Source organism: Oncorhynchus mykiss, chromosome 7, assembly GCF_057628025.1.
Source record: "Oncorhynchus mykiss isolate SJ-2025 chromosome 7, ASM5762802v1, whole genome shotgun sequence".
Lineage (NCBI taxonomy): Eukaryota > Metazoa > Chordata > Actinopteri > Salmoniformes > Salmonidae > Oncorhynchus > Oncorhynchus mykiss.
In genome coordinates, this window is record NC_143028.1 from 85,701,523 (window position 1) to 85,729,211 (window position 27,689).

The window sequence follows — 27,689 nt, forward strand, 5'->3', positions numbered from 1 at the left end:
GGAGTGGGAGGGTGAACGGAAAGGCTCTGGAGCAACGAACCGCCCTTGCTGTCTCTGCCTGGCCGGTTCCCCTCTTTCCACTGGGATTCTCTGCCTCTAACCCTATTACATGGGCTGAGTCACTGGCTTTACTGGGGCTCTCTCATGCCGTCCCTGGAGGGGGTGCGTCACCTGAGTGGGTTGAGTCACTGATGTGGTCATCCTGTCTGGGTTGGCGCCAGTCCACCTGACTGTGCTGCTGCTCCAGTTTCAACTATTCTGCCTTATTATTATTCGACCATGCTGGTCATTTATGAACATTTGAACATCTTGACCATGTTTTGTTATAATCTCCACCCGGCACAGCCAGAAGAGGACTGGCCACCCCACATAGCCTGGTTCCTCTCTAGGTTTCTTCCTAGGTTTTGGCCTTTCTAGGGAGTTTTTCCTAGCCGCCGTGCTTCTACACCTGCATTGCTTGCTGTTCGGGGTTTTAGGCTGGGTTTATGTACAGCACTTTGAGATATCAGCCGATGTACGAAGGGCTATATAAAATAAATTTGATTGATTGATTGAACTATCTAGACAGTATAGGACTGACCCTTTACAGTGAACTACCTAGACAGCATAGGACTGACCCTTTACATTGAATTACCTAGACAGTATAGGACTGACCCTTTACATTGAATTACCTAGACAGTATAGGACTGACCCTAACCCTTTACATTGAACTAAGGAATGAGCAAAAAACAGGACTGCTGAACAGAAGAGCATGGGGACAGTATAGTTGCAACCTGATAGGCCCCAGACAGTTAGTGACAAATGAGAAGGTTGTGTGAGTGGAGCGTCACAGACCAGATAGGTTAAATTACCCTGCTGTCCTGCTAGGGTGTTAGTGTGAAGCCCTAGGACTGGGTAGGGAACTTAGTTAGCAACCTAGTAGGGAAGTTCTATTCCATCTGTTTCCATGGAGGAAAAGAGTGTGATTAAGTTCAGCCACTGTCAGAAGGACATCTTCTGTTTCTTCATTCCAGAGAAATGTCCAGAGTGTGGAGTGAGCTTCAGCAGTGGCAGGCTGGAGGAGGCTCCTATCCGTATCCCCAACCCTTTTTCTAACGGACACAAGACCCCATGCTGCTTCCTGGTCGCACCTGCTGAGGAAAACAACCTCAGGTAACCATTGACTACTGTGTTGGTGTAAAAGGCAACAAGCTGTTCTTAGCAGATGTTCTGTTCGCCACACATTGAATGAACACAAACTCAATGCACGGACAGCTGTTACACACATCATAGATTGATTGAATGTAGATTGCTATGTTTAGGGAGTTTGATGGCGGCTCAGACCTACACACTGGGATCACAGACACTAATGGTAGGTTCCGTTTTTTCACCCATACTGTAACGGTACATGCTACAACTTCCCTTCACAATTTACTCAATGGAAAGTTAACATTACTGACATCAAAATGTCATTAGGACTAAAACTGGATAAGCCTAATACTGACAGTCAATGTGTTTGTTCTATAGGAGTGGTGTTCAACTACACTAAGCCAGGGGTCCGGCAGGACCAGCGAGGCTGGGAGATGTGTATCAGTATTCCCCTGATCCAACCAGACATGTTTAACCTTCTCAACCAGTGGGACCAATACCTCAACAAGTTTTCAGACGCCGAGATGTGGGACCCAGCATACAAAAGGTGCACCTTAGTATTGAACTTTAAGATCCTATTACTGTATTACTGACAGAGGAACAGTTGTTAAAGTCTATATTACTGTATTACTGACAGAGGAACAGTTGTTAAAGTCTATATTACTGACAGAGGAACAGTTGTTAAAGTCTCTATTACTGTATTACTGACAGAGGAACAGTTGTTAAAGTCTCTATTACTGTATTACTGACAGAGGAACAGTTGTTTTAGCATTGAGATTGAGGTAAAGGTACTGTAATAAACATGTTTATCTTCTGGTCTTGTAGGTTTAATAAGGAGACGCACAACTGCTACAACTACACTCTGATGTTTCTAAACCGTGTGCTAGCAACACAGGGGAAAGGCTCTCTGACCAAAGACCAGTTCACTCAGAGCTTTGTCCTGCCCAAGATCAAGAGAGCCTGTAAATACACCACAATGTGCAGGGAGATATCACAGAACTACTTCTATATAGCGGACAGTCCTGTTAGAGTGATGGAGGAAGAAAGAGGAGGAGAGAAGGCTTGACTGTTTGATACAAGAAGACAGAGACTGAGGCAGCCACAGTGCTACACAGAACATGAGTTAAAATGACCATCATCCCAGAAACCCTGGATCCATAGATGATGCAATCTCTATTGCACTACACACTGCCCTTTCCCACATGGACAAAAGGAATGCTCTCCATTATCTCCATGCTAATCACTAAGCTAAAAACCCTGTGACTGAACACCTCCCTCTGCAACTGGATCCTGGACTTCCTGATGGGCCGCCCCCCAGGTGGTGAGGATAGGCAACAACACATCCACCACACTGACCCTCAACCGAGGCCCCTCAGAGTTACAGTTCATATAAGGAGATCAGTCAATTGAAATTCATTACACCCTAACCTATGGTTATCACAACTGGGAATACAGATATGTACAGTAGAAGTCGGAAGTTTACATTCACTTAGGTTGGAGTGATTAAAACTTGTTTTTCAACCACTCCACAAATTTCTTGTTAACAAACTATAGTTTTGGTAAGTCAGTTAAGACATCTACTTTGTGCATGACACAAGTAATTTTTCCAACAATTGTTTACAGACAGATTATTTCACTTTTAATTCACTGTATCACAATTCCAGTGGGCTAGAAGTTTACATACACTAAGTTGACTGTGCCTTTAAACAGTTTGGAAAATTCCAGAAAATTATGTCATGGCTTTAGAAGCTTCTGATAGGCTAATTGACATCATCTGAGTCAATTGGAGGTGTACCTGTGGATGTATTTCAAAGGCTTCAAATTCAGTGCCTCTTTGCTTGACATCATGGGAAAATCAAAGGAAATCAGCCAAGACCTTGGAAAACAAAATTGTAGACCTCCACAAGTCTGGTTCATCCTTTGGAGCAATTTCCAAACACTTGAAGGTACCATGTTCATCTGAACAAACAATAGTATGCAAGTATAAACACCATGGGACCATGCAGCCATCATACCGCTCAGGAAGGAGACACGTTCTGTCTCCTAGAGATGAACCTGAAAGGCCGCTCAGCAAGGAAGAAGCCACTGCTCCAAAACCGCCATAAAAAAGCCAGACTACGGTTTGCAACTGCACATAGGGACAAAGATCGTACTTTTTGGAGAACTGTCCTCTGGTCTGATGAAAAAAAATATAACTGTTTGGCGATAATGACCATCATTATGTTTGTAGGAAAAAGTGGGATGCTTGCAAGCCGTAGAACACCATCCCAAATGTGAAGCACGGGGGTGGCAGCATCATGTTGTTGGGGTGCTTTGCTGCAGGAGGGACTGGTACATTTCACAAAATAGATGGCATCATGAGGTAGGAAAATTATGTGGATATTTTGAAGCAACATCTCAAGACATCAGTAGGAAGTTAAAGCTTGGTCGCAAATGGGTCTTCCAAATGGTCAATGACCTCAAGCATACTTCCAAACTTGCGGCAAAATGACTTAAGGACAACAAAGTCAAGGTATTGGAGTGGCCATCACAAAGCCCTGACCTCAATCCCATAGATAATTTTTAGGCAGAACTTAAAGTGTGTGTGAGCAAGGAGGCCTACAAACCTGACTCAGTTACATCAGCTCTGACAGGAGGAATGGGCCAAAATTCACCCAAATTATTGTGGGAAGCTTGCGGAAGGCTACCTGAAACATTTGACCCAAGTTAAACAATTTAAAGGCAATGCTACCAAATACTAATTTGGTGTATGTAAACATCTGACCCACTGGGAATGTGATGAAAGAAATAAAAGCTGAAATAAATCATTCTCGTTACTATTATTCTGACATTTCACATTCTTAAAATTAAGTGGTGATTCTAACTGACCTAAGACAGGGACTTTTTACTAGGATTAAATGTCAGGAAATGTGAAAAACTGAGTTGAAATATATTTGGCTAAGGTGTATGTAAACTTCCGACTTCAACTGTATCTGTTGGTCACAGATACTTTTAAAAAAAGTAGGGGTGTTGATCAGAAAACCAGTTAGTATCTGGTGTGACCACCATTTGCCTCATGCAACGCGACATCTCCTTCGTATAGAGTTAATCAGGCTGTTGATTGTGGCCTGTGTAATGTTGTCCCACTCCTCTTCAATGGCTGTGCGAAGTTGCTGGATGTTGGTGGGAACTGGAACAAGCTGTAGTACACGTCAAGCCAGAGTATCCCTCAATGTGGTCTGGTGAATATGCAGGCCATGGAAGAACTGGGACATTTTCAGCTTCCAGGAATTGTGTACAGATCCTTGAGACATGGGTCATGGATGATCATGCTGAAACATGAGGTGATGGCGGCGGATGAATGGTACAACAATGAGCCTGGGGATCTCATCACGGTATCTCTGTGCATTAACATTTCAATTGATAAAATGCAATTGTGTTCTTTGTCCATAGCTTATGCCTGCCCATACCCTAACCCCCCCGACACCATGGGGCACTCTGTTCACAACGTTGACATCAGTAACTGCTCGCCCACATGAAGCCATACACTCCATCTGCCTGGTACAGTTGAAACTGGGATTTCAAGAGCACACTACTCCAGCGTGCCAGTGGCAATCGAACATGAGCATTTACCCACTGTAGTCAGATCAAGACCCTGGTGAGGATGACGAGCATGCAGATACAGTGCCTTGCGAAAGTATTCGGCCCCCTTGAACTTTGCGACCTTTTGCCACATTTCAGGCTTCAAACATAAAGATATAAAACTGTATTGGGCGTGCAAAATTATTCAGCCCCTTTACTTTCAGTGCAGCAAACTCTCTCCAGAAGTTCAGTGAGGATCTCTGAATGATCCAATGTTGACCTAAATGACTAATGATGATAAATACAATCCACCTGTGTGTAATCAAGTCTCCGTATAAATGCACCTGCACTGTGATAGTCTCAGAGGTCCGTTAAAAGCGCAGAGAGCATCATGAAGAACAAGGAACACACCAGGCAGGTCCGAGATACTGTTGTGAAGAAGTTTAAAGCCGGATTTGGATACAAAAAGATTTCCCAAGCTTTTAACATCCCAAGGAGCACTGCAAGCGATAATATTGAAATGGAAGGAGTATCAGACCACTGCAAATCTACCAAGACCTGGCCGTCCCTAAACTTTCAGCTCATACAAGGAGAAGACTGATCAGAGATGCAGCCAAGAGGCCCATGATCACTCTGGATGAACTGCAGAGATCTACAGCTGAGGTGGGAGACTCTGTCCATAGGACAACAATCAGTCGTATATTGCACAAATCTGGCCTTTATGGAAGAGTGGCAAGAAGAAAGCCATTTCTTAAAGATATCCATAAAAAGTGTAGTTTAAAGTTTGCCACAAGCCACCTGGGAGACACACCAAACATGTGGAAGAAGGTGCTCTGGTCAGATGAAACCAAAATTGAACTTTTTGGCAACAATGCAAAACGTTATGTTTGGCGTAAAAGCAACACAGCTGAACACACCATCCCCACTGTCAAATATGGTGATGGCAGCATCATGGTTTGGGCCTGCTTTTCTTCAGCAGGGACAGGGAAGATGGTTAAAATTGATGGGAAGATGGATGGAGCCAAATACAGGACCATTCTGGAAGAAAACCTGATGGAGTCTGCAAAAGACCTGAGACTGGGACGGAGATTTGTCTTCCAACAAGACAATGATCCAAAACATAAAGCAAAATCTACAATGGAATGGTTCAAAAATAAACATATCCAGGTGTTAGAATGGCCAAGTCAAAGTCCAGACCTGAATCCAATCGAGAATCTGTGGAAAGAACTGAAAACTGCTGTTCACAAATGCTCTCCATCCAACCTCACTGAGCTCTAGCTGTTTTGCAAGGAGGAATGGGAAAAAATTTCAGTCTCTCGATGTGCAAAACTGATAGAGACATACCCCAAGTGACTTACAGCTGTAATTGCAGCAAAAGGTGGCGCTACAAAGTATTAACTTAAGGGGGCTGAATAATTTTGCACGCCCAATTTTTCAGTTTTTGATTTGTTAAAAAAGTTTGAAATATCCAATAAATGTCGTTCCACTTCATGATTGTGTCCCACTTGTTGTTGATTCTTCACAAAAAAATACATTTTTCTATCGTTATGTTTGAAGCCTGAAATGTGGCAAAAGGTCGCAAAGTTCAAGGGGGCCGAATACTTTCGCAAGGCACTGTACGTAGTCCATCTGTACACAGCTCATCTGTAAATAGCCCATCCAACTACGAACTTCATCCCCATATTTGTTTTTTGTTTTTCTGCTCTTTTGCACACCAGTATCTCTACTTGCACATCCTCATCTGCACATTTATCACTCCAGTGTTAATTGCTAAATTGTAATTACTTCGCCACTATGGCCTATATACTGCCTTACCTCCTTACTTCATTTGCACACACTGTATACAGATTTTTCTATTGTGTTATTGACTGTATGTTTGTTTATGTGTAACTCTGTGTTGTTGTTTGTGTCACACTGCTCTGCTTTATCTTGGCCAGGTTGCAGTTGTAAATGAGACCTTGTTCTCAACTAGCCTACCTGGTTAAATAAAGATAACTAAAAATGAGCTTCCCTGAGACTGTTTCTGACAGTTTGTGAAGAAATTCTATGGTTGTGCAAACCCACAGTTTCATCAGCTGTCCGGGTGGCTTGTCTCAGACGATCACGCAGTTTCATCAGCTGTTCGTTCGGGTGGCTGGTCTCAGACGATCACGCAGTTTCATCAGCTGTTCGGGTGGCTGGTCTCAGACGATCACGCAGTTTCATCAGCTGTTCGGGTGGCTGGTCTCAGACGATCACGCAGTTTCATCAGCTGTTCGGGTGGCTGGTCTCAGACGATCCTGCAGGTGAAGAAGCCAGATGTGGAGGTCCTGGGCCGGCGTGGTTACACGCGGTCTGCGGTTGTGATGCCTGTTGAATGTACTGACAAATTCTCTAAAATAATGTCAGAGGTAGCTTATGGTAGAGAAATGAACATTCAATTCTATGGCAACAGCTCTGGTTGACATTCCTGCAGTCAGCATGACAATTGCGTGTCTGTAATGCCTCCCTACAACGCCTGGGCATGCTCCTGATGAGGTGGCGGATGGTCTCCTGAGGGATCTCTTCCCAGACCTGGACTAAAGCATCCGCCAATTCCTGGACAGTCTGTGGTGCAACGTGGCGTTGGTTTAAACTAATTTATGCATACTGGTTCCAGACAGGAAAGCCCCAGATCCATTTTGGAATGGACCCATGAAGGCCTCTACATTCAGGACTTCTATACCAGGTGGTGTCAAAGGAAAGTCCTAAAAATTGTTAAAGACTCCAGCCACCCAAGTCATAGACTGGTCTCTGCTACTGCACGGCAAGCAGTACAAACGCACCAAGTCTGGAACCAACAGGACCCTGAACAGCTTCTACCCCAAAGCCATAAGACTGCTAAATAGTTAGTTAAATAGTTAACCAATAGCTACCCAGACTATCTGCATTGATCCTTTTTGCACTAACGTTGACTAATTTTACATTTTTTTGTCACTCTTATCCAGAGCAATTAGGGTTAAGTACCTTGTTCAAGGGCACAGACAGGTTTTTCACCTAGTCGGCTCGGAGATTCAAAGAAGTGAGCTTTTGGTTATTGACTCAATGCTCTTAACCACTACGCTACCTGCCGCCCATAAGCTGCTGGTACGGTTTCCTATCTGTCACTTTATTCCTAGTTAGATGTACACATCTACCTCAATTACCTCATACCCCTGCACATCGATACTGGTACCCCATGTATATAGCCAGCGTCCCAACACAGTTAAGCCAAAACCATGCCCCGTTATTCAGAGGGGCGTTCTACTACGCTCCCATTGGCTAGCTAGCGTTGTCTCACTCTCAGGCGATCAGCGCAGAGACAGTGACCTTCCAAGGTAAGGATGGAAAGTGTCATTTAAAAGCTGCCTACAGTAATGCAGGCCTATTATCATCATGTTTGGTAACATGAACTCTGCTGAATTCACTCAATTGAACATCAGCTAAGTTAACTTAGGATACTTAACGTTACTAGATCGGTATTTGAAGTTGTGTTATCAATTGTAGTCTATTATCAGGTTAATGCATATGCTTATTATTCATAATTTCTCAAATATGTATTAGCTAATCATTCAGTCGAATACGCTGTGCTACAGCCATTGAATCTGTCTTTGAGCGTTAAGGGATGGTAATGGCTAACTCGGTCCACGTCATTATGTTATTATATTTTTCAATCTTGACAAGGGCAAATGTTATTAATCAGTGACTGAAATTTCACGCTACGTGATATTCACTTCCGGACTTGGAGAGCGCTCAAAGCCTTGTAGAACGTCTCTGAATAACGGGGCGTGGTTTCGGCTAAACTGCATTGGGGAAAAGATTCATATAGCCAAGTTATTGTTTATTTATTCCTCATGTTATCTTTCTACAATGTTTCTCTCTGCATTGTTGGAAAGGGCCCATAAGTAAGCATTTCACTGTTAGTCTACACCTGTTGTTTACGAAGAATGTGACAAATAAAATTTGATTTAACTGCGAGGCCATGTTGTATTTCTTCACTGGAACACTGGGATACTGACACTGGGAATTACTCATGTCTCCTCTAGAAACCATCACTTTACACACGGAGCAATTTTTTATTTGTATTTTATTACCTTTCAACTAGGCAAGTCAGTTAAGATCAAATGACGGCCTAGGAACAGTGGGTTAACTGCCTGTTCAGGGGCAGAACGACAGATTTGTACCTTGTCAGCTCGGGGGTTTGAACTTGCAACCTTCCGGTTACTAGTCCAACACTCTAACCACTAGGCTACCACTAGACAAATTATACCATATTCTTAATCATAATCTGGATTTTTACTTACACTTCAATCAAACAGAAAAAATTATGTTAAAAAGCATGTTCAAAAACAAATATTTATTGCTACTTTCACATGTTAAGTAACACTAAATTCCACTGAAAACCAATCATTGAAATGGATGGAATGCCTTCAGAAAGTATTCATACCCCTCAATTTATTCCATATTTTATTGTGTTCGCCAGAATTCAATAATTATTTTCTCACCCATCTACACACAATACCCCATAGTGACAAAGTGAAAACATGTTTAGACATTTTTGCCAATTTATTGGAAATTAAATTCTGAAATCTCATTTATATAAGTATTCAGCTCCCTGAGTGAATACGTTAGAATCACCATTGGCAGCAATTACAGCTGTGAGTCTTTCTGGGTAAGTCTAAGAGCTTTGCACACCTGGATAGTTACAATATTTGCACAATATTCTTCTTAGAATTCTTCAAGCTGTGTCAAGTTTGTTGTCGATCATTGCCATAGATTGTCAAGCCGTTTTAAGTCAAAACTTTAACTAGGCCACTCAAGAACATTCAATGTCGTCTTGGTAAGCAACTCCAGTGTATATTTGTCCTTTTTAGGTTATAAGGTGAATTTGTCTCTCAGTATCTGTTAGAAAGCAGACTGAACCAGGTTTTCCTCTAGGATGTTGCCTGTACTTAGCTCTATTGTTTATTTTTTCCTTAGAAAACTCCCTGGTCCTTGCCGATGGCAAGCATACTCATAACATGATGCAGCCATTACCATGCTTGAACATATGAAGAGTAGTACTCAGTGATGTGTTGTGTTGGACTTGCCCCAAACAGCCATTAAACCGTTTTAAAGTCCCCATTGGCCTCATGGTGAAATCCCTGAGCGGTTTCTTTCCTCTCCGGCAACTGAGTTAGGAAGGATGCCTGTATCTTTGTAGTGACTGGGTGTATTGATACACCATTCAAAGTGTAATTAATAACTTCACCATGCTCAAAGGGATATTCAGTGTCTGTTTTTTATTAATTTTTTTATTACACGTCTACCAATAAGCGCCCTTCTTTGCGAGGCATTGAAAAACCTCCCTGGTCTTTGTGGTTGAATCTGTGTTTGAAATTCACTGCTCGACTGAGGGACCTTACAGATAATTTTGTGTGTGGTACAGAGATGACGTAGTCATTCAAAAATCATGTTAAACACTATGATTGCACACAGAGTGAGTCCATGCAACTTATGTGACTTGTTAAGCAAAATGTGTACTTCTGAAACGATTTAGGATTGCCATAACAAAGGGGTTAAATACTTACTGATTCAAGACATTTCAGTTAACATTTTTATAAAAATATATATACACATTTCTAAATACATAATATAACTTTGACATTATGGGGCATTGTGTTAAGGCCAGGGACACAACATCGAAATGTTATCCATTTTAAGTTCAGGCTGTAACAACAAAATGTGGAAAAAGTCAAAGGGTGTGAATACTTTCTGGAGGAGCTGTATATTTACACAGCAGACAAAAAAAAAAAAGAAGTCATATGTCGTCCGTCTCTGTCCGCTCTCGTGATGATATCCATCTGCTTAAAATAATCTCCTAAAGAACAGATTAGAGAGAAAGAGGTTAGAGAAATGACAGGTAGAGGAGAAAGAACAGAGAAAGGGTTAACAGAGAAAAAGGGTTAACAGAGAAAAAGGGTTAACAGAGAAAAAGGGTTAACAGAGAAAGGCTTAGGCAGAAGTCATACCTGAACTGTGACCCTGCAGAGACAGTCTGGAGAGGAGAGATGTTCCTCTGTCAGGTGAGATGGGTAGATGACGTAGCACAGCATCAAGTCCTAGAATACAACACACAGACAGGAATCATCCACAATGTATTGATCACATATTTACTAATACTGCAGAAATCAGCACTAAAGCAGTCTCCAAATCCATTGGATGTAGTGCTCAATGTTCCTTCAAATTATTTTCTGGGACTGAGCAAATTTAAAAATCTGCTGAGCACAAACTTGAACGCTGTGAAAATTCTGTGCAACTTCCAGCGTGCGTTTACTGTAAACACTAAAGGCTGTACCCACTTTAAGTTACAGTTTTAACAGAGGCCAAATAGGCTACTGTGGCTATTGATCATAATGTAGGCCAACCAGAGTGGTCTACCATAAAAAACAATGGAGAAAATGCATCCCATAACATCTCCCTTTGATCTTAAACAAGGGCATTATCTCATGACCGCCTATGCTGTAAACACAGTCCAGTTCAAAGTAAATGGCACAGATCCATATATGGCAATGGTTTATTTGCATATAGGCCTACTGCAACTCTGATTGGTTATGCCGCACTGGTCTGTGTAGGGGCTGAGTAGTGCATGTCAATGCAATAGAATCCTACACCTATACGTTCTGCCTACAACAAGATCTCTTGCATAGTTTGTTTTGTTTCGGGGGTTAATATTGTGTTGATTCTATTACAATTGACAAAGTAAAAGAAAACATTGATAGTGTTAACATGGAAAGCTCACGAAAAGTGGTCACCAACCTTTTCTGAGTCAAGATCATGACTTAAATAACGTAAGCCTATGCAACATTAACCTATCAATGAGGTTTGTGCAGTAGGCCCAATATATTAGCATTGCTTGAATTGCCCTGCCAATGCATGGTTGTTCGGGCCATTTAAAAAATATATACACTGCTCAAAAAAATAAAGGGAACACTAAAATAACACATCCTAGATCTGAATGAATGAAATATTCTTATTAAATATTTTTTTCTTTACATAGTTGAATGTGCTGACAACAAAATCACACAAAAATTATCAATGGAAATCAAATTTATCAACCCATAGAGGTCTGGATTTGGAGTCACACTCAAAATTAAAGTGGAAAACCACACTACAGGCTGATCCAACTTTGATGTAATGTCCTTAAAACAAGTCTAAATGAGGCTCAGTAGGGTGTGTGGCCTCCACCTGCCTGTATGACCTCCCTACAGCGCCTGGGCATGCTCCTGATGAGGTGGCGGATGGTCTCCTAATTGATCTCCTCCCAGACCTGGACTAAAGCATCCGCCAACTCCTGGACAGTCCGTGGTGGATGGAGCGAGACATGATGTCCCAGATGTGCTCAATTGGATTCAGGTCTGGGGAACGGGCGGGCCAGTCCATAGCATCAATGCCTTCCTCTTGCAGGAACTGCTGACACACTCCAGCCACATGAGGTCTAGCATTGTCTTGCATTAGGAGGAACCCAGGGCCAACCGCACCAGCATATGGTCTCACAAGGGGTCTGAGGATCTCATCTCGATACCTAATGGCAGTCAGGCTACCTCTGGCGAGCACATGGAGGGCTGTGCGACCCCCCAAAGAAATGCCACCCCACACCATGACTGACCCACCGCCAAACCGGTCATGCTGGAGGATGTTGCAGGCAGCCGAACGTTCTCCACGGCGTCTCCAGACTGTCACGTCTGTCACATGTGCTCAGTGTGAACCTGCTTTCATCTGTGAAGAGCACAGGGCGCCAGTGGCGAATTTGCCAATCTTGGTGTTCTCTGGCAAATGCCAAACGTCCTGCACGGTGTTGGGCTGTAAGCCCAACCCCCACCTGTGGAAGTCGGGCCCTCATACCACCCTCATGGAGTCTGACCGTTTCTGACCGTTTGAGCAGACACATGCACATTTGTGGCCTGCTGGAGGTCATTTTGCAGGGCTCTGGCAGTGCTCCTCCTGCTCCCCCTTGCACAAAGGTGGAGGTAGCGGTCCTGCTGCTGGGTTGTTGCCCTCCTTCGGCCTCCTCCACGTCTCCTGATGTACTGGCCTGTCTCCTGGTAGCGCCTCCATGCTCTGGACACTATGCTGACAGACACAGCAAACCTTCTTGCCACAGCTCGCATTGATGTTCCATCCTGGATGAGCTGCACTACCTGAGCCACTTGTGTGGGTTGTAGACTCCGTCTCATGCTACTACTAGAGTGAAAGCACCGCCAGCATTCAAAAGTGACCAAAACATCAGCCAGGAAGCATAGGAACTGAGAAGTGGTCTGTGGTCCCCAACTGCCGAATCACTCCTTTATTGGGGGTGTCTTGCTAAATGCCTATAATTTCCACCTGTTGTCTATTCCATTTGCACAACAGCATGTGAAATGTATTGTCAATCAGTGTTGCTTCCTAAGTGGACAGTTTGATTTCACAGAAGTGTGATTGACTTGGAGTTACATTGTGTTGTTTAAGTGTTCCCTTTATTTTTTTGAGTAGTGTATATTTAAAAATTGGAGGTGAACATACCAGTAATAGATCAGTTGTTGTATTAATTGTGAGGCACAGCTGAGTGAGCATACATGTAAATAATTTGCTTTATATTTTACTGGGCTGATGGTGCCTGCATCTCCCTCAGCAGAGGGAGAGAGCAGCAGATGAGGGTCCGCCTCTCAACATTTCCTCCACAGACAAAAAAGGAATGGCGAAACAAGTAGCACCGCATTACTTCTGCCACATGCACAAATTCAAAAACAAATGTTGTTACTCCTATGAACAGAGAAAGTCTAGGACCCAGTTGCAGAGGGAGGTGTTTAGTCCCAGGAGCCTTAGCTTAGTGATGAGTATTGAGGGTACTATGGTGTTGAACGCTGAGCTGTAGTCAATGAATAGCATTCTCACATAAGTGTTCCTTTTGTCCAGGTGGGAAAGGGCAGTGTGGAGTGCAATAGAGATTGCATCATCTGTGGATCTGTTTGGGCGGTAGTGGGGTGGGTCTAGGGTTTCTGGGATAATGGTGATGTGAGCCATTACCAACGTTTCAAAGCCCTTCATGGCTACGGACGTGAGTGCCACTGACACGGCCTGCAACAAAAACATGCAGTCTTTCCTTCACTGCAGCCGAGGTGAGTAAGACATTTAAACGTGTTAACCCTCGCAAGGCTGCAGGCCCAGACGGCATCCCCAGCCGCGCCCTCAGAGCATGCGCAGACCAGCTGGCCGGTGTGTTTACGGACATATTCAATCAATCCCTATACCAGTCTGCTGTTCCCACATGCTTCAAGAGGGCCACCATTGTTCCTGTTCCCAAGAAAGCTAAGGTAACTGAGCTAAACGACTACAGCCCCGTAGCACTCACATCCGTCATCATGAAGTGCTTTGAGAGACTAGTCAAGGACCATATCACCTCCACCCTACCTGACACCCTAGACCCACTCCAATTTGCTTACCGCCCAAATAGGTCCACAGACGATGCAATCTCAACCACACTGCACACTGCCCTAACCCATCTGGACAAGAGGAATACCTATGTGAGAATGCTGTTCATCGACTACAGCTCGGCATTCAACACCATAGTACCCTCCAAGCTCGTCATCAAGCTCGAGACCCTGGGTCTCGACCCCGCCCTGTGCAACTGGGTACCGCCCCCAGGTGGTGAGGGTAGGCAACAACATCTCCTCCCCGCTGATCCTCAACACTGGGGCCCCACAAGGGTGCGTTCTGAGCCCTCTCCTGTACTCCCTGTTCACCCACGACTGTGTGGCCACGCACGCCTCCAACTCAATCATCAAGTTTGCGGACGACACAACAGTGGTAGGCTTGATTACCAACAACGACGAGACGGCCTACAGGGAGGAGGTGAGGGCCCTCGGAGTGTGGTGTCAGGAAAATAACCTCACACTCAACGTCAACAAAACTAAGGAGATGATTGTGGACTTCAGGAAACAGCAGAGGGAACACCCCCCTATCCACATCGATGGCAACTGCACCGCCCTCAACCGTAAGGCTCTCCAGAGGGTAGTGAGGTCCGCACAACGCATCACCGGGGGCAAACTACCTGCCCTCCAGGACACCTACACCACCCGATGTCACAGGAAGGCCATAAAGATCATCAAGGACATCAACCACCCGAGCCACTGCCTGTTCACCCCGCTATCATCCAGAAGGCGAGGTCAGTACAGGTGCATCAAAGCTGGGACCGAGAGACTGAAAAACAGCTTCTATCTCAAGGCCATCAGACTGTTAAACAGCCACCACTAACACTGAGTGGCTGCTGCCAACACACTGACACTGACTCAACTCCAGCCACTTTAATAATGGGAATTGATGGGAAATGATGTAAATATATCACTAGCCACTTTAAACAATGCTACCTTATATAAATGTTACTTACCCTACATTATTCATCTCATATGCATACATATATACTGTACTCTATATCATCGACGGTATCCTTATGTAATACATGTACCACTAGCCACTTTATACTATGCCACTTTGTTTACATACTCATCTCATTTGTACATACTGTACTCGATACCATCTACTGTATCTTGCCTATGCTGCTCTGTACCATCACTCATTCATATATCCTTATGTACATATTCTTTATCCCCTTACACTGTGTACAAGACAGTAGTTTTGGAATTGTTAGTTAGATTACTTGTTATTACTGCATTGTTGGAACTAGAAGCACAAGCATTTCGCTACACTCGCATTAACATCTGCTAACCATGTGTATGTGACAAATAAAATTTGATTTGATTTGAGTGCTACGGGTCTGTAGTCATTTAGGCAGGTTTCCTTTGTGTTCTTGGGCACAGGGACTATGGTGGTCTGCATGAAACATGTGGGTATTACAGACTCATTCAGGGATGTTGAAAATGTCAGTGAAGACACCTGTTTGACCACGTAATTTCCGGTCACAACTTGGACTTGTTTACGTGTTGCTGTGCGTTTTGTTGCCAACCTATTTTGCTACCTGACAACTTTTCGGTTTTTACTTTTTAATTACCGTTTATATTTTAGTTTTTTTCCCCTCAACTTTTTCACTCCGGACGCTTTATCTGGACACGATTCGTCAGGACCTCCAACAGCCGAAGCTAAGTAGTAACATTAACATGATGCCTTCTAATTGCAGTCGCTGTACTCATAATATACAGGAGAACGATCGCCTTACGGCGAGGATAGCTGTGCTACAAGCACAGCTTCAGACGCAATCGTTAGGCAAGGGTAATTTTAGGTCTGAGACGCCGAAGCTTCCCACCATTAGCTCTGACAAATTGAAAACTCTAGTCATTGGCGACTCCATTACCCGCAGTTTTAGACTTAAAACGAATCATCCAGCGATCATACACTGTTTACCAGGGGGCAGGGCTACCGACGTTAAGGCTAATCTGAAGATGGTGCTGGCTAAAGCTAAAACTGGCGAGTGTAGAGAGTATAGAGATATTGTTATCCACGTCGGCACCAACAATGTTAGGATGAAACAGTCAGAGATCACCAAGCGCAACATAGCTTCAGCGTGTAAATCAGCTAGAAAGATGTGTCGGCATCGAGTAATTGTCTCTGGCCCCCTCCCAGTTAGGGGGAGTGATGAGCTCTACAGCAGTCTCACAACTCAATCGCTGGTTGAAAACTGTTTTCTGCCCCTCCCAAAAGATAGAATTTTTAGATAATTGGCCCTCTTTCTGGGACTCACCCACAAACAGGACCAGGCCTGACCTGCTGAGGAGTGACGGACTCCATCCTAGCTGGAGGGGTGCTCTCATCTTATCTACCAACATAGACAGGGCTCTAACTCCTCTAGCTCCACAATGAAATAGGGTGCAGGCCAGGAAGCAGGCTGTTAGCCAGCCTGCCAGCATAGTGGAGTCTGCCACTAGCACAGTCAGTGTAGTCAGCTCAGCTATCACCATTGAGACCGTGTCTGTGCCTCGACCTAGGTTGGGCAAAACTAAACATGGCGGTGTTCGCCTTAGCAATCTCACTGGAATAAAGACCTCCATTCCTGTCATTATTGAAAGAGATTGTGATATCTCACATATCAAAATAGGGCTACTTAATGTTAGATCCCTTACTTCAAAGGCAAATATAGTCAATGAACTAATCACTGATCATAATCTTGATGTGATTGGCCTGACTGAAACATAGCTTAAGCCTGATGAATTTACTGTGTTAAATGAGGCCTCACCTCCTGGCTACACTAGTGACCATATCCCCCGTGCATCCTGCAAAGGCGGAGGTGTTGCTAACATTTACGATAGCAAATGTAAATTTACCGCCCCAAAAAAATACGTTTTTGTCTTTTGAGCTTCTAGTCATGAAATCTATGCAGCCTACTCAATCACTTTTTATAGCTACTGTTAACAGGCCACCTGGGCCAAATACAGCGTTCCTCATTGAGTTCCCTGAATTCCTTTCGGACCTTGTAGTCATAGCAGATAATATTCTAATCTTTGGTGACTTTAATATTCACATGGAAAAGTCCACAGACCCACTCCAAAAGGCTTTCGGAGCCATCATCGACTCAGTGGGTTTTGTCCAACATGTCTCTGGACCCACTCACTGTCACAGTCATACTCTGGACCTAGTTTTGTCCCATGGAATAAATGTTGTGGATCTTAATATTTTTCCTCATAATCCTGGACTATCGGACCACCAGTTTATTACGTTTGCAATTGCAACAAATAATCTGCTCAGACCCCAACCAAGGAACATCAAAAGTCATGCTATAAATTCACAGACAACACAAAGATTCCTTGAAGTCCTTCCAGATTACATCTGTCTACCCAAGGACGACAGAGGACAAAAATCAGTTGCTTCAGTCTGGTTTTAGACCCCATCATAGCACTGAGACTGCACTTGTGAAGGTGGTAAATGACCTTTTAATGGCATCAGACCGAGGCTCTGCATCTGTCCTCGTGCTCCTAGACCTTAGTGCTGCTTTTGATACCATCGATCACCACATTCTTTTGGAGAGATTGGAAACCCAAATTGGTCTACACGGACAAGTTCTGGCCTGGTTTAGATCTTATCTGTCGGAAAGATATCAGTTTGTCTAGGGGGAACACCCCCCTATCCACATCGATGGAACAGTAGTGGAGAGGGTAGCAAGTTTTAAGTTCCTCGGCATACACATCACAGACAAACTGAATTGGTCCACTCACACAGACAGCATCGTGAAGAAGGCGCAGCAGCGCCTCTTCAACCTCAGGAGGCTGAAGAAATTTGGCTTGTCACCAAAAGCACTCACAAACTTCTACAGATGCACAATCGAGAGCATCCTGGCGGGCTGTATCACCACCTGGTATGGCAACTGCACCGCCCTCAACCGTAAGGCTCTCCAGAGGGTAGTGAGGTCTGCACAACGCATCACCGGGGGCAAACTACCTGCCCTCCAGGACACCTACACCACCCGATGTCACAGGAAGGCCATAAAGATCATCAAGGACATCAACCACCCGAGCCACTGCCTGTTCACCCCGCTATCATCCAGAAGGCGAGGTCAGTACAGGTGCATCAAAGCTGGGACCGAGAGACTGAAAAACAGCTTCTATCTCAAGGCCATCAGACTGTTAAACAACCACCACTAACACTGAGTGGCTGCTGCCAACACACTGACACTGACTCAACTCCAGCCACTTTAATAATGGGAATTGATGGGAAATGATGTAAATATATCACTAGCCACTTTAAACAATGCTACCTTATATAATGTTACTTACCCTACATTATTCATCTCATATGCATACGTATATACTGTACTCTATATCATCGACTGTATCCTTATGTAATACATGTATCACTAGCCACTTTAAACTATGCCACTTTGTTTACATACTCATCTCATACTGTACTCGATACCATCTACTGTATCTTGCCTATGCTGCTCTGTACCATCACTCATTCATATATCACTCATTCATATATCCTTATGTACATGTTATTTATACCCTTACACTGTGTACAAGACAGTAGTTTTGGAATTGTTAGTTAGATTACTTGTTATTACTGCATTGTCGGAACTAGAAGCACAAGCATTTCACTACACTCGCATTAACATCTGCTAACCATGTGTATGTGACAAATAAAATTTGATTTGAATGGTTTGTCCTCTGACAAATCAACTGTAAATTTCGGTGTTCCTCAAGGTTCTTTTTTAGGACCACTATTGTTTTCACTATATATTTTACCTCTTGGGGATGTCATTCGAAAACATAATGTTAACTTTCACTGCTATGCGGATGACACACAGCTGTACATTTCAATGAAACATGGTGAAGCCCCAAAATTGCCCTCGCTAGAAGCATGTGTTTCAGACATAAGGAAGTGGATGGCTGCAAACTTTCTACTTTTAAACTCGGACAAAACTGAGATGCTTGTTCTAGGTCCCAAGAAACAAAGTGATCTTCTGTTGAATCTGACAATTAATCTTAATGGTTGTACAGTCGTCTCAAATAAAACTGTGAAGGACCTCGGCGTTACTCTGGACCCTGATCTCTCTTTTGAATAACATATCAAGACCATTTCAAGGACAGCTTTTTTCCATCTACGTAACATTGCAAAAATCAGAAACTTTCTGTCCAAAAATGATGCAGAAAAATGTATCCATGCTTTTGTCACTTCTAGGTTAGACTACTGCAATGCTCTACTTTCCGGCTACCCGGATAAAGCACTAAATAAACTTCAGTTAGTGCTAAATACGGCTGCTAGAATCCTGACTAGAACCAAAAAATGTGATCATATTACTCCAGTTCTAGCCTCCCTACACTGGCTTCCTGTCAAAGCAAGGGCTGATTTCAAGGTTTTACTGCTAACCTACAAAGCATTACATGGGCTTGCTCCTACCTATCTCTCTCATTTGGTCCTGCCTTACATACCTACACGTACGCTACGGTCACAAGACGCAGGCCTCCTAATTGTCCCTAGAATTTCTAAGCAAACAGCTGGAGACAGGGCTTTCTCCTATAGAGCTCCATTTTTATGGAACGGTCTGCCTACCCATGTCAGAGACGCAAACTCGGTCTCAACCTTTAAGTCTTTACTGACGACTCATCTCTTCAGTGAGTGTAGTCTGGTCCAGGAGTGGGAAGGTGAACGGAAAGGCTCTGGAGCAACGAACCGCCCTTGCTGTCTCTGCCTGGCCGGTTCCCCTCTTTCCACTGGGATTCTCTGCCTCTAACCCTATTACAGGGGCTGAGTCACTGGCTTACTGGGGCTCTCTCATACCGTCCCTGGGAGGGGTGCGTCACCTGAGTGGGTTGAGTCACTGCCTGGGTTGGAGCCCCCCCCCCTTGGGTTGTGCCGTGGTGGAGATCTTTGTGGGCTATACTCAGCCTTGTCTCAGGATGGTAAGTTGGTGGTTGAAGATATCCCTCTAGTGGTGTGGGGGCTGTGCTTTGGCAAAGTGGGTAGGGTTATATCCTTCCTGTTTGGCCCTGTCCGGGGGTGTCCTTGGATGGGGCCACAGTGTCCCCTGACCCCTCCTGTCTCAGCCTCCAGTATTTATGCTGCAGTAGTTTATGTGTCGGGGGGCTAGGGTCAGTTTGCTATATCTGGAGTACTTCTCCGGTCCTATTCGGTGTCCTGTGTGAATCTAAGTGTGCTCTCTTTAATTCTCTCTTTCTTTCTCTCTCGGAGGACCTGAGCCCTAGGACCATGCCTCAGGACTACCTGACATGATGACTCCTTGCTGTCCCCAGTCCACCTGGCCGTGCTGCTGCTCCAGTTTAAACTGTTCTGCCTTATTATTATTGGACCATGCTGGTCATTTATGAACATTTGAACATCTTGGCCATGTTCTGTTATAATCTCCACCCGGCACAGCCAGAAGAGGACTGGCCACCCCACATAGCCTGGTTCCTCTCTAGGTTTCTTCCTAGGTTTTGGCCTTTCTAGGGAGTTCCACCGTGCTTCTACACCTGCATTGCTTGCTGTTTGGGGTTTTAGGCTGGGTTTCTGTACAGCACTTTGAGATATCAGCTGATGTACGAAGGGCTATATAAATAAATTTGATTTGATTTTGACCTGTCAGTTGGTCAGCACATGCCCGGAGCACACATCCTGGTAATCCGTCTGGCCCCGCAGGCTTGTGTATGTTGATCTGTTTAAAGGTTTTACTCATGTCGGCTATGGAGAGCGTGATCACAGTCGTCTGGAACAGCTGATGCTCTCATGCATGCCTCAGTTATGCTTGCCTCGTAGTGAGCATAGAAGTGATTTAGCTCGTCTGGTAGGCTCGTGTCACTGGGCATCTTGCGGCTGTGCTTCCCTTTCCCTTTGTGCTTCCCTTAGTCTAGTCTATAGTTTGCAAGCCCTGCCACATAAGACTAGAGTCGGAGCCTGTGTAGTATGATTAAAATCTTAGCCCTGTATTGACTCTTTGCCTGTTTGATGGTTCGTCGGAGAGCATAGCAGGATTACTTGTAAACTTCCGGGTTAGAGTTCCGCACCTTGAAAGCGGCAGCTCTACCCTTTAGCTCAGTGCGAATGTTGCCTGTAATCCATGGCTTCTGGTTGGTGTATGTACAGTCACTGTGGGGACGACGTCCTCGATGCACTTATTGATAAAGCCAGTGACTGATGTGGTGTATTCCTCAATGTCATCGGAAGAATCCCGGAACAGCAGGAATCAGGAGGATAGAGTTGTGGTCGGTCGGGTTTACCAAATGGAGGGCGAGGGAGAGCTTTGTATGCGTCTCTGTGTGTGGAGTACAGCTGATCTAGAATGTTTTTCCCTCTGGTTGCACATTTAACATGTTGATAGATAGAACTGATTTAAGTTTCCCTGCATTAAAGTCTCCGGACACTAGGAGCACCGCCTCTGGGTGAGTGGTTTCCTGTTTGCTTATTTCTTTATACAGCTGACTGAGTGAGGTCTTAGTGCCAGCATCTGTCTGTGGTGGTAAATAAACAGCCATGGAAAGTATAGCTGAAAACTCTCTAGGCAAGTAATGTGGCCTGCAATTTATCACAATATACTCTACTTCAGGCGAGCAAAATCTAGAGACTTCCTTAGATTTCCTACACCAGCTGTTGTTTACAAATATGCACAGACCGCCCCCCCCCCCCGTCTTACCGGAGTGTGCTGTTCTATCTTGCCGGTTTATACTTATTGTTTGTACAGATGAACGTGGTACCTTCAGGCGTTTGGAAATTACTCCAAGGATTAACCAGACTTGTGGAGGTCTACAATGTTTTTTCTGAGGTCTTGGCTGATTTAATTTGAGGCACTGAGTTTGAAGGTAGGCCTTGAAATACATCCACAGGTACACCTCCAATTGACTCAAATGTTGTCAATTAGCATATCAGAAGCTTCTAAAGCCATGACAGCACAGTCAATTTAGGGTATGTAAACTTCCGACTTCCAACTATACATGTCAATCTCTCATGGCTCAAAGTAGAGGAGAGATTGACTTCATAACTACTTGTTTCTGTGAGAATGATTGACATGCTGCATGCACCGAGCTGTCTGTTTAAACGACTAGCACACAGCTCAAACACCCATGCATACCCCACAAGACATGCCACCAGAGGTCTGTTTAAACTACTAACACACAGCTCCAGAACAGACTATGGGACGCGCACAGGACTACATGGAACTCTATTCCACATCAAGTAACTGATGCAAGATTTAAAAAACATAAATAAGGATAAGAGACGCACTCTACACACGTACACATGGATGTTGTATTGTAGACATGATAGTGGCTTGTAGTAGTGGCTTGAAGGAACACAATGTGTGGTGAAAAGTGTTATGTAATGTAATATTTAAACTGTATACAACTGCCTTAAATGTTGCTGGACCTCAGGATGAGTAGCTGCTGCCTAATTGACTAATTGGGATCCTTAATAAAAACAAATAGATACAGTGTACAGAACATTAAGAACACCTTAATGCTTAGGGTTCCATGACATTGACTGACCAGGTGAATCCAGATGAAAGCTATGATCCCTTATTGATGTCACTGAATCCACTGCAATCAGTGTAGATGAAGGAGAGGAGACAGGTTAAAGAAGGATTTTTAAGCCTTGAGACATGGATTGTGTATGTGTGCCAAAATATTTAAGTGCCTTATAATGGGGTATGGTAGTAGGTGCCAGGTGGACCGGTTTGTGTCAAGAACTGCAACCCTGCTGTTTTTCACACTGTGGTAATCAAGAATGGCCCAAGTTTCCTGTGGTAATCAAGAATTGCCCACCTCCCAAAGGACATCTAGCCAACTTAAGACACAAACAGCTTACAGACGGTAGGCAAATAAGGTCACAGTTAGGAAAACTTAGGACACTAAAGAGGCCTTTCTACGGACTGAAAAACACCAAAAGAAAGATGCCCAGGATCCCTGCTCATCTGCGTGAACATGCCTTAGGCATGCTGCAAGGAGGCAGCGACGGTGGATTTGTGTCCGTACTGCAGAAGTGGCCAGGGAAATAAATTCACAAAGTGCTGTACATAAACCCAGCCTAAAACCCCAAACAGCAAGCAATGCAGTTGTAGAAGCACGGTGGCTAGGAAAAACTCCCTATAAAGGCCAGAACCTAGGAAGAAACCCAGAGAAGAACCAGGCTATGAGGGGTGGCCAGTCCTCTTCTGGCTGTGCCGGGTGGAGATTATAACAGAACATGGCCAAGATGTTCATATGTTCATAGATGACCAGCAGGGTCAAATAATAATAATCACAGTGGTTTTCAAGGGTGCAACAGGTCAGCACCTCAGGAGCTAACATCCTACACACTCCATATACCATAATATATACACACAGCATATACTAACTACTGCATAGACTATATACTACACATTACATATACATAACATATACACTACATATACTAACTACTACATAGACTACATACTCCATATACTTACCATAATATACATATACTACACACTGCATATACTAACTATAAACAACTCAATATTAGAAAGGTTAATGTTTTGTCCACTCGGTGTATTTCGACATCTTATTTATATGCACAACAATGTCATCGGTATCTGTCAGGTGAAATGGGTAGATGAGGTAGCACAGTATCAACTACTGGAATACAATACGGTTGATTTAGAGTTTCTTAGTTATGAGAATGTATATGTTATTGTGGAGAACATATTTTTGTATTAAGGGAAGATACCGCCATGAATATGCCCCAAGGCTAGGTAGGGGTGTATACAAATAATCCAATTAGAAATAACATTGTAATTCTATGGTGGACTGGACCCAGGTAATAAGGTGAAGGTGTGTTACCTTGGAAACGTTGCCGGTAATCCTGCTGAGAGCAGCCAGAGACCTCCAGCTGAACGGACGGAGAGCCCCTCCCCTACCCGGCTGGTCTACCTTTTCTACCACCACAGAGTAACTGAGGGAGTGGGATGGAGATACATATTTCACATAAACACTATTTAAACAATTAGTGGATCCCAATGGAAATGTTAACATACTGTAATTCATACAAACCTTGCATGGTAGAAAGGTGGTCCTTTTCGGTAAAGCACTGCATGGAAGAGAAAATACAGTACAAGGCAATAAGACTAAGAATTATCATAGCATCAAGAATCAACACATCTGAGTGTCTAGTGTTTTATGGTTGGAGGATCACAGTCAACCCATTAAACTAACAGGGAAAAAAGGCCTATACTGCAAACATTCTCAGTCAACCCATTAAACTAACAGTGAAACATTCACAGTCAACCCATTAAACTAACAGTGAAACATTCACAGTCAACCCATTAAACTAACAGGGAAAAAAGGTCTATACTGCAAACATTCTCAGTCAACACATTAAACTAACAGGGAAACATTCACAGTCAACCCATTAAACTAACAGGGAAACATTCACAGTCAACCCATTAAACTAACAGTGAAACAAGATCTATACTGCAAACATTCACAGTCAACACATTAAACTAACAGTGAAACAAGGTCTTTACTGCAAACATTCACAGTCAACCCATTAAACTAACAGGGAAACTGTACCGTATTCACAGTCATCCCATAAAAAAAAGAGATCATGATGAGCAGATGAGACACTTAATTTTTCAGCATGTTTTTACAAAAAGATAGTTTTAGAATTGGATAAACTTGGATAAAATCTAATTTTATTTGTCACATACACATGTTGAGCAGATGTTATTTCGGGTGTAGCGAAATGCATGTAGGACATATACAGGATTCTTATTGCCAAGTACTATACAGCAAATGCTCTGGCAAACCAACAACCAGCAAAAGAAACAGAAACCTGAAAATACCATCCAACCTGGAACTGAGTGAGTAATGTTTAGTCTGAAGCTACTTATAAAGCCAAGAAGAAAAAGATATCACAATGATCTATTTTAAGGACTGGATACCAAATTAAGGCTACCAAGCTTACTAGGACAGAACAGATCCAGATACAACTTCCGCGGGGTGGCAGGGTAGCCTAGTGGTTAGAGCATTGATCTAGTAACCGGAAGGTTGCAAGTTCAAATCCCCGAGCTGACAAGGTACAAATCTGTCTCTGTTCTGCCCCTGTTCCTGCAAATGTTGGGCTCAAGGGCTTTGACACCTCTCACTTCACACCACTGCCTGTTCCTAGGCCGTCATTGAAAATAAGAATTTGTTCTTAACTGACTTAACTTGCCTAGTTAAATAAAGTTAAAATAAATAAATTTAAAAAAAATAGCACAGTGGTGTGAAGTGAGAGGTGTCAAAGCCCTTGAGCCCAACAGTTGCAGGAAGCTCCAAAAAAAATAACACAAATTGAGAAGGCACAAACATTTTTTTTTTTTTTATAGCCAAACTGAACAATCAGGGGAGAAGGGGAGCCTTGGTCAGTGAGGTGGCCAATAACCCAATGGTCACTGACAGAGCTGCAGAGTTTGTCTGTGGAGATGGGAGAACCTTTCATAAGGACAACCATCTCTGCAGCACTCCACCAATCAGGACTTTATGGTAGAGTGGACAGTCAGAAGCCACTCCTCAGTAAAAGGCACGACAGTCTGCTTGGAGTTTGTCAAAAGGCACCTAAAGGACTCTCAGACCTTGAGAAACAAGATTCTCTGGTCTGAAGAAACCAAGATTGAACTCTTTGGCCTGCATGCCAAGTGCCACGTCTAGAGGAAAGCTGGCACCATCCCTACGGTGAATCATGGTGGCAGCATCATGCTGTGGTGATGTATTCAGTGGCAGGGAATGGGAGAATAATCAGGATCGAGGGAAAGATGAATGGAGCAAAGTACAGAGAGATCCTTGATGAAAACCTGCTCCAGAGTGCTCAGGACCTCAGACTGGGGCAAAGATTGTAACATACTTTGTTTCATGGAAACATGGCTCACTTGGGATACGTTATCAGAGTCGGTACAGCCACCTGTTTTTTTTTTACGCATCGCACCGACAGAAACAAATATCTCTCTGGAAATAAGAATGGCGGGGGTGTATGCCTTATGATTAACGAGTCGTGGTGTGATCATAACAACATATAGGAACTCAAGTCCTTTTGTTCACCTGACCTAGAATTCCTTACAATCAAATGCAGACCGCATTATCTACCAAGAGAATTCTCTTCGATTATAATCATATTAGTGTACATCCTCCCCCAAGCAGACACCTCGAAGGCCCTGAAAGAACTTCATTGGGCTCTATGTAAACTGGAAACCACATCCTGAGGCTGCATTTATTGTAGCTGGGGATTTTAACAAGACTAATCTGAAAACAAGGCTCCCTAAATTTTATTAGCATATCGAATGCACGACTCGGGCTGGAAAAATTCTGGATCATTGCTACTCTAACTTCCGCGACGCATACAAAGCCCTCCCTCGCCCTCCTTCGACCACAACTCCATTTTGTTGCTCCCAGCCTATAGACAGAAACTAAAACAGGAAACACCCGTGCTCAGGTCTGTTCAACGCCGACCAATCTGACTCCATGTTCCAAGATTGCTTCGATCACGTGGACTGGGATATGTTCCGCATAGCATCGGACAACAACATTGATGTATACGCTGACTCGGTGAGAGTTTATTAGCAAATGCATCGGTGATGTTGTACCCGCGGCGACAATTAACATCACCGAGCCAGCCTCAACCCTGGGCCTAACATCACCGAGCCAGCCTCAACCCTGGGCCTAACATCACTGAGCCAGCCTCAACCCTGGGCCTAACATCACCGAGCCAGCCTCAACCCTGGGCCTAACATCACTGAGCCAGCGATACTCACCGGAGTGGAAAGCAGTGGATGGCCTCGTCCACTGATCGTCGCCGCTGTGGAAGTGGGTGAGTGCTATGGTCCCATGGTTTCTCTCGACTCACCCGGCTCCAGGATAGATTTTGACTCTTCAAACATACCCAAGTCGCTAAATGCGATCCCTGACTCTGCTTCTGGTACGCAAGCTGTTTTAATTAGTTCCCCGCATCCAGTGTAGGTGGGAGGGATTGTTAATTGCGCTACCGAACTGCCCCTAATCAAAACGAAACAAAACAGCCTAAACCCAGCCGTCAGAAAACACAGAAAATTCAACATCTAATCACAGACTCCAACCTTGACTTCCTCTGCCTCTCAGAGACATGGCTCCATAAAAACTCTCCATATGCTGCTGTTATTGTGCCTGGCTACAATGTTCTCAGGAGAGACAGTATTGAAGGAAGAGGGGGGGTGTGTGATGATTTACATTAAAGAACACATCCCCGATGTAAACAAATTGAGTGGTCATGTGATAATGAACTAGAATGTATTGGCCTGAACGTTACACTGTCTCCCCAAATGTCTTTTACCCTTATTGGAATGTATAGGCCACCTTCCACCAAAAGTGTGTTTTTGATCAGTTTAATAACATGCTTAGGGAATGTGATTTTGGGAAATAGGTCATCTTAAATGGGAGATTTTAATATTAATTATGAAGACAAGTCTTGTAGGAAAACCCTCAAACGGATCACTAATACCTTTGACCTTACACAGCCAGTTAAAGGGCCAATCAGCGTGACTTGTTGTTCTAAAACACAGATTGACCTGGTGTTCAGTAATA

At 43.9% G+C, this 27,689-nt stretch overlaps 2 protein-coding genes across 3 annotated transcripts in view; one reads left to right on the forward strand and one right to left on the reverse strand.

Annotated features, from left to right (window-relative positions):
- The first annotated feature begins 744 nt into the window (after window positions 1-744).
- mkrn2os.2 (MKRN2 opposite strand, tandem duplicate 2) lies at window positions 745-2,194 on the forward strand. The gene is made up of 4 exons (XM_021611210.3): window positions 745-1,152; window positions 1,302-1,351; window positions 1,507-1,675; window positions 1,954-2,194. Exons 1-4 carry the CDS (start codon window positions 947-949, stop codon window positions 2,192-2,194), a joined length of 666 nt encoding a protein of 221 aa, XP_021466885.1. The 5' UTR covers window positions 745-946.
- A 6,838-nt stretch (window positions 2,195-9,032) lies between these two features.
- tsen2 (TSEN2 tRNA splicing endonuclease subunit) overlaps window positions 9,033-27,689 on the reverse strand; it is a 39,255-nt gene continuing 20,598 nt past the window's right edge. For both annotated transcript variants that reach the window (XM_036984372.2, XM_036984371.2), the window contains exons 8-11: window positions 24,150-24,186; window positions 23,940-24,051; window positions 10,698-10,787; window positions 9,033-10,546 (exon numbers count right to left, since the gene is read on the reverse strand). In XM_036984372.2, coding sequence (XP_036840267.2) covers window positions 10,487-10,546; window positions 10,698-10,787; window positions 23,940-24,051; window positions 24,150-24,186 — 299 coding nt within the window. In that variant the 3' untranslated portion in view covers window positions 9,033-10,486. The remainder of the gene's footprint in view (window positions 10,547-10,697; window positions 10,788-23,939; window positions 24,052-24,149; window positions 24,187-27,689) is intronic.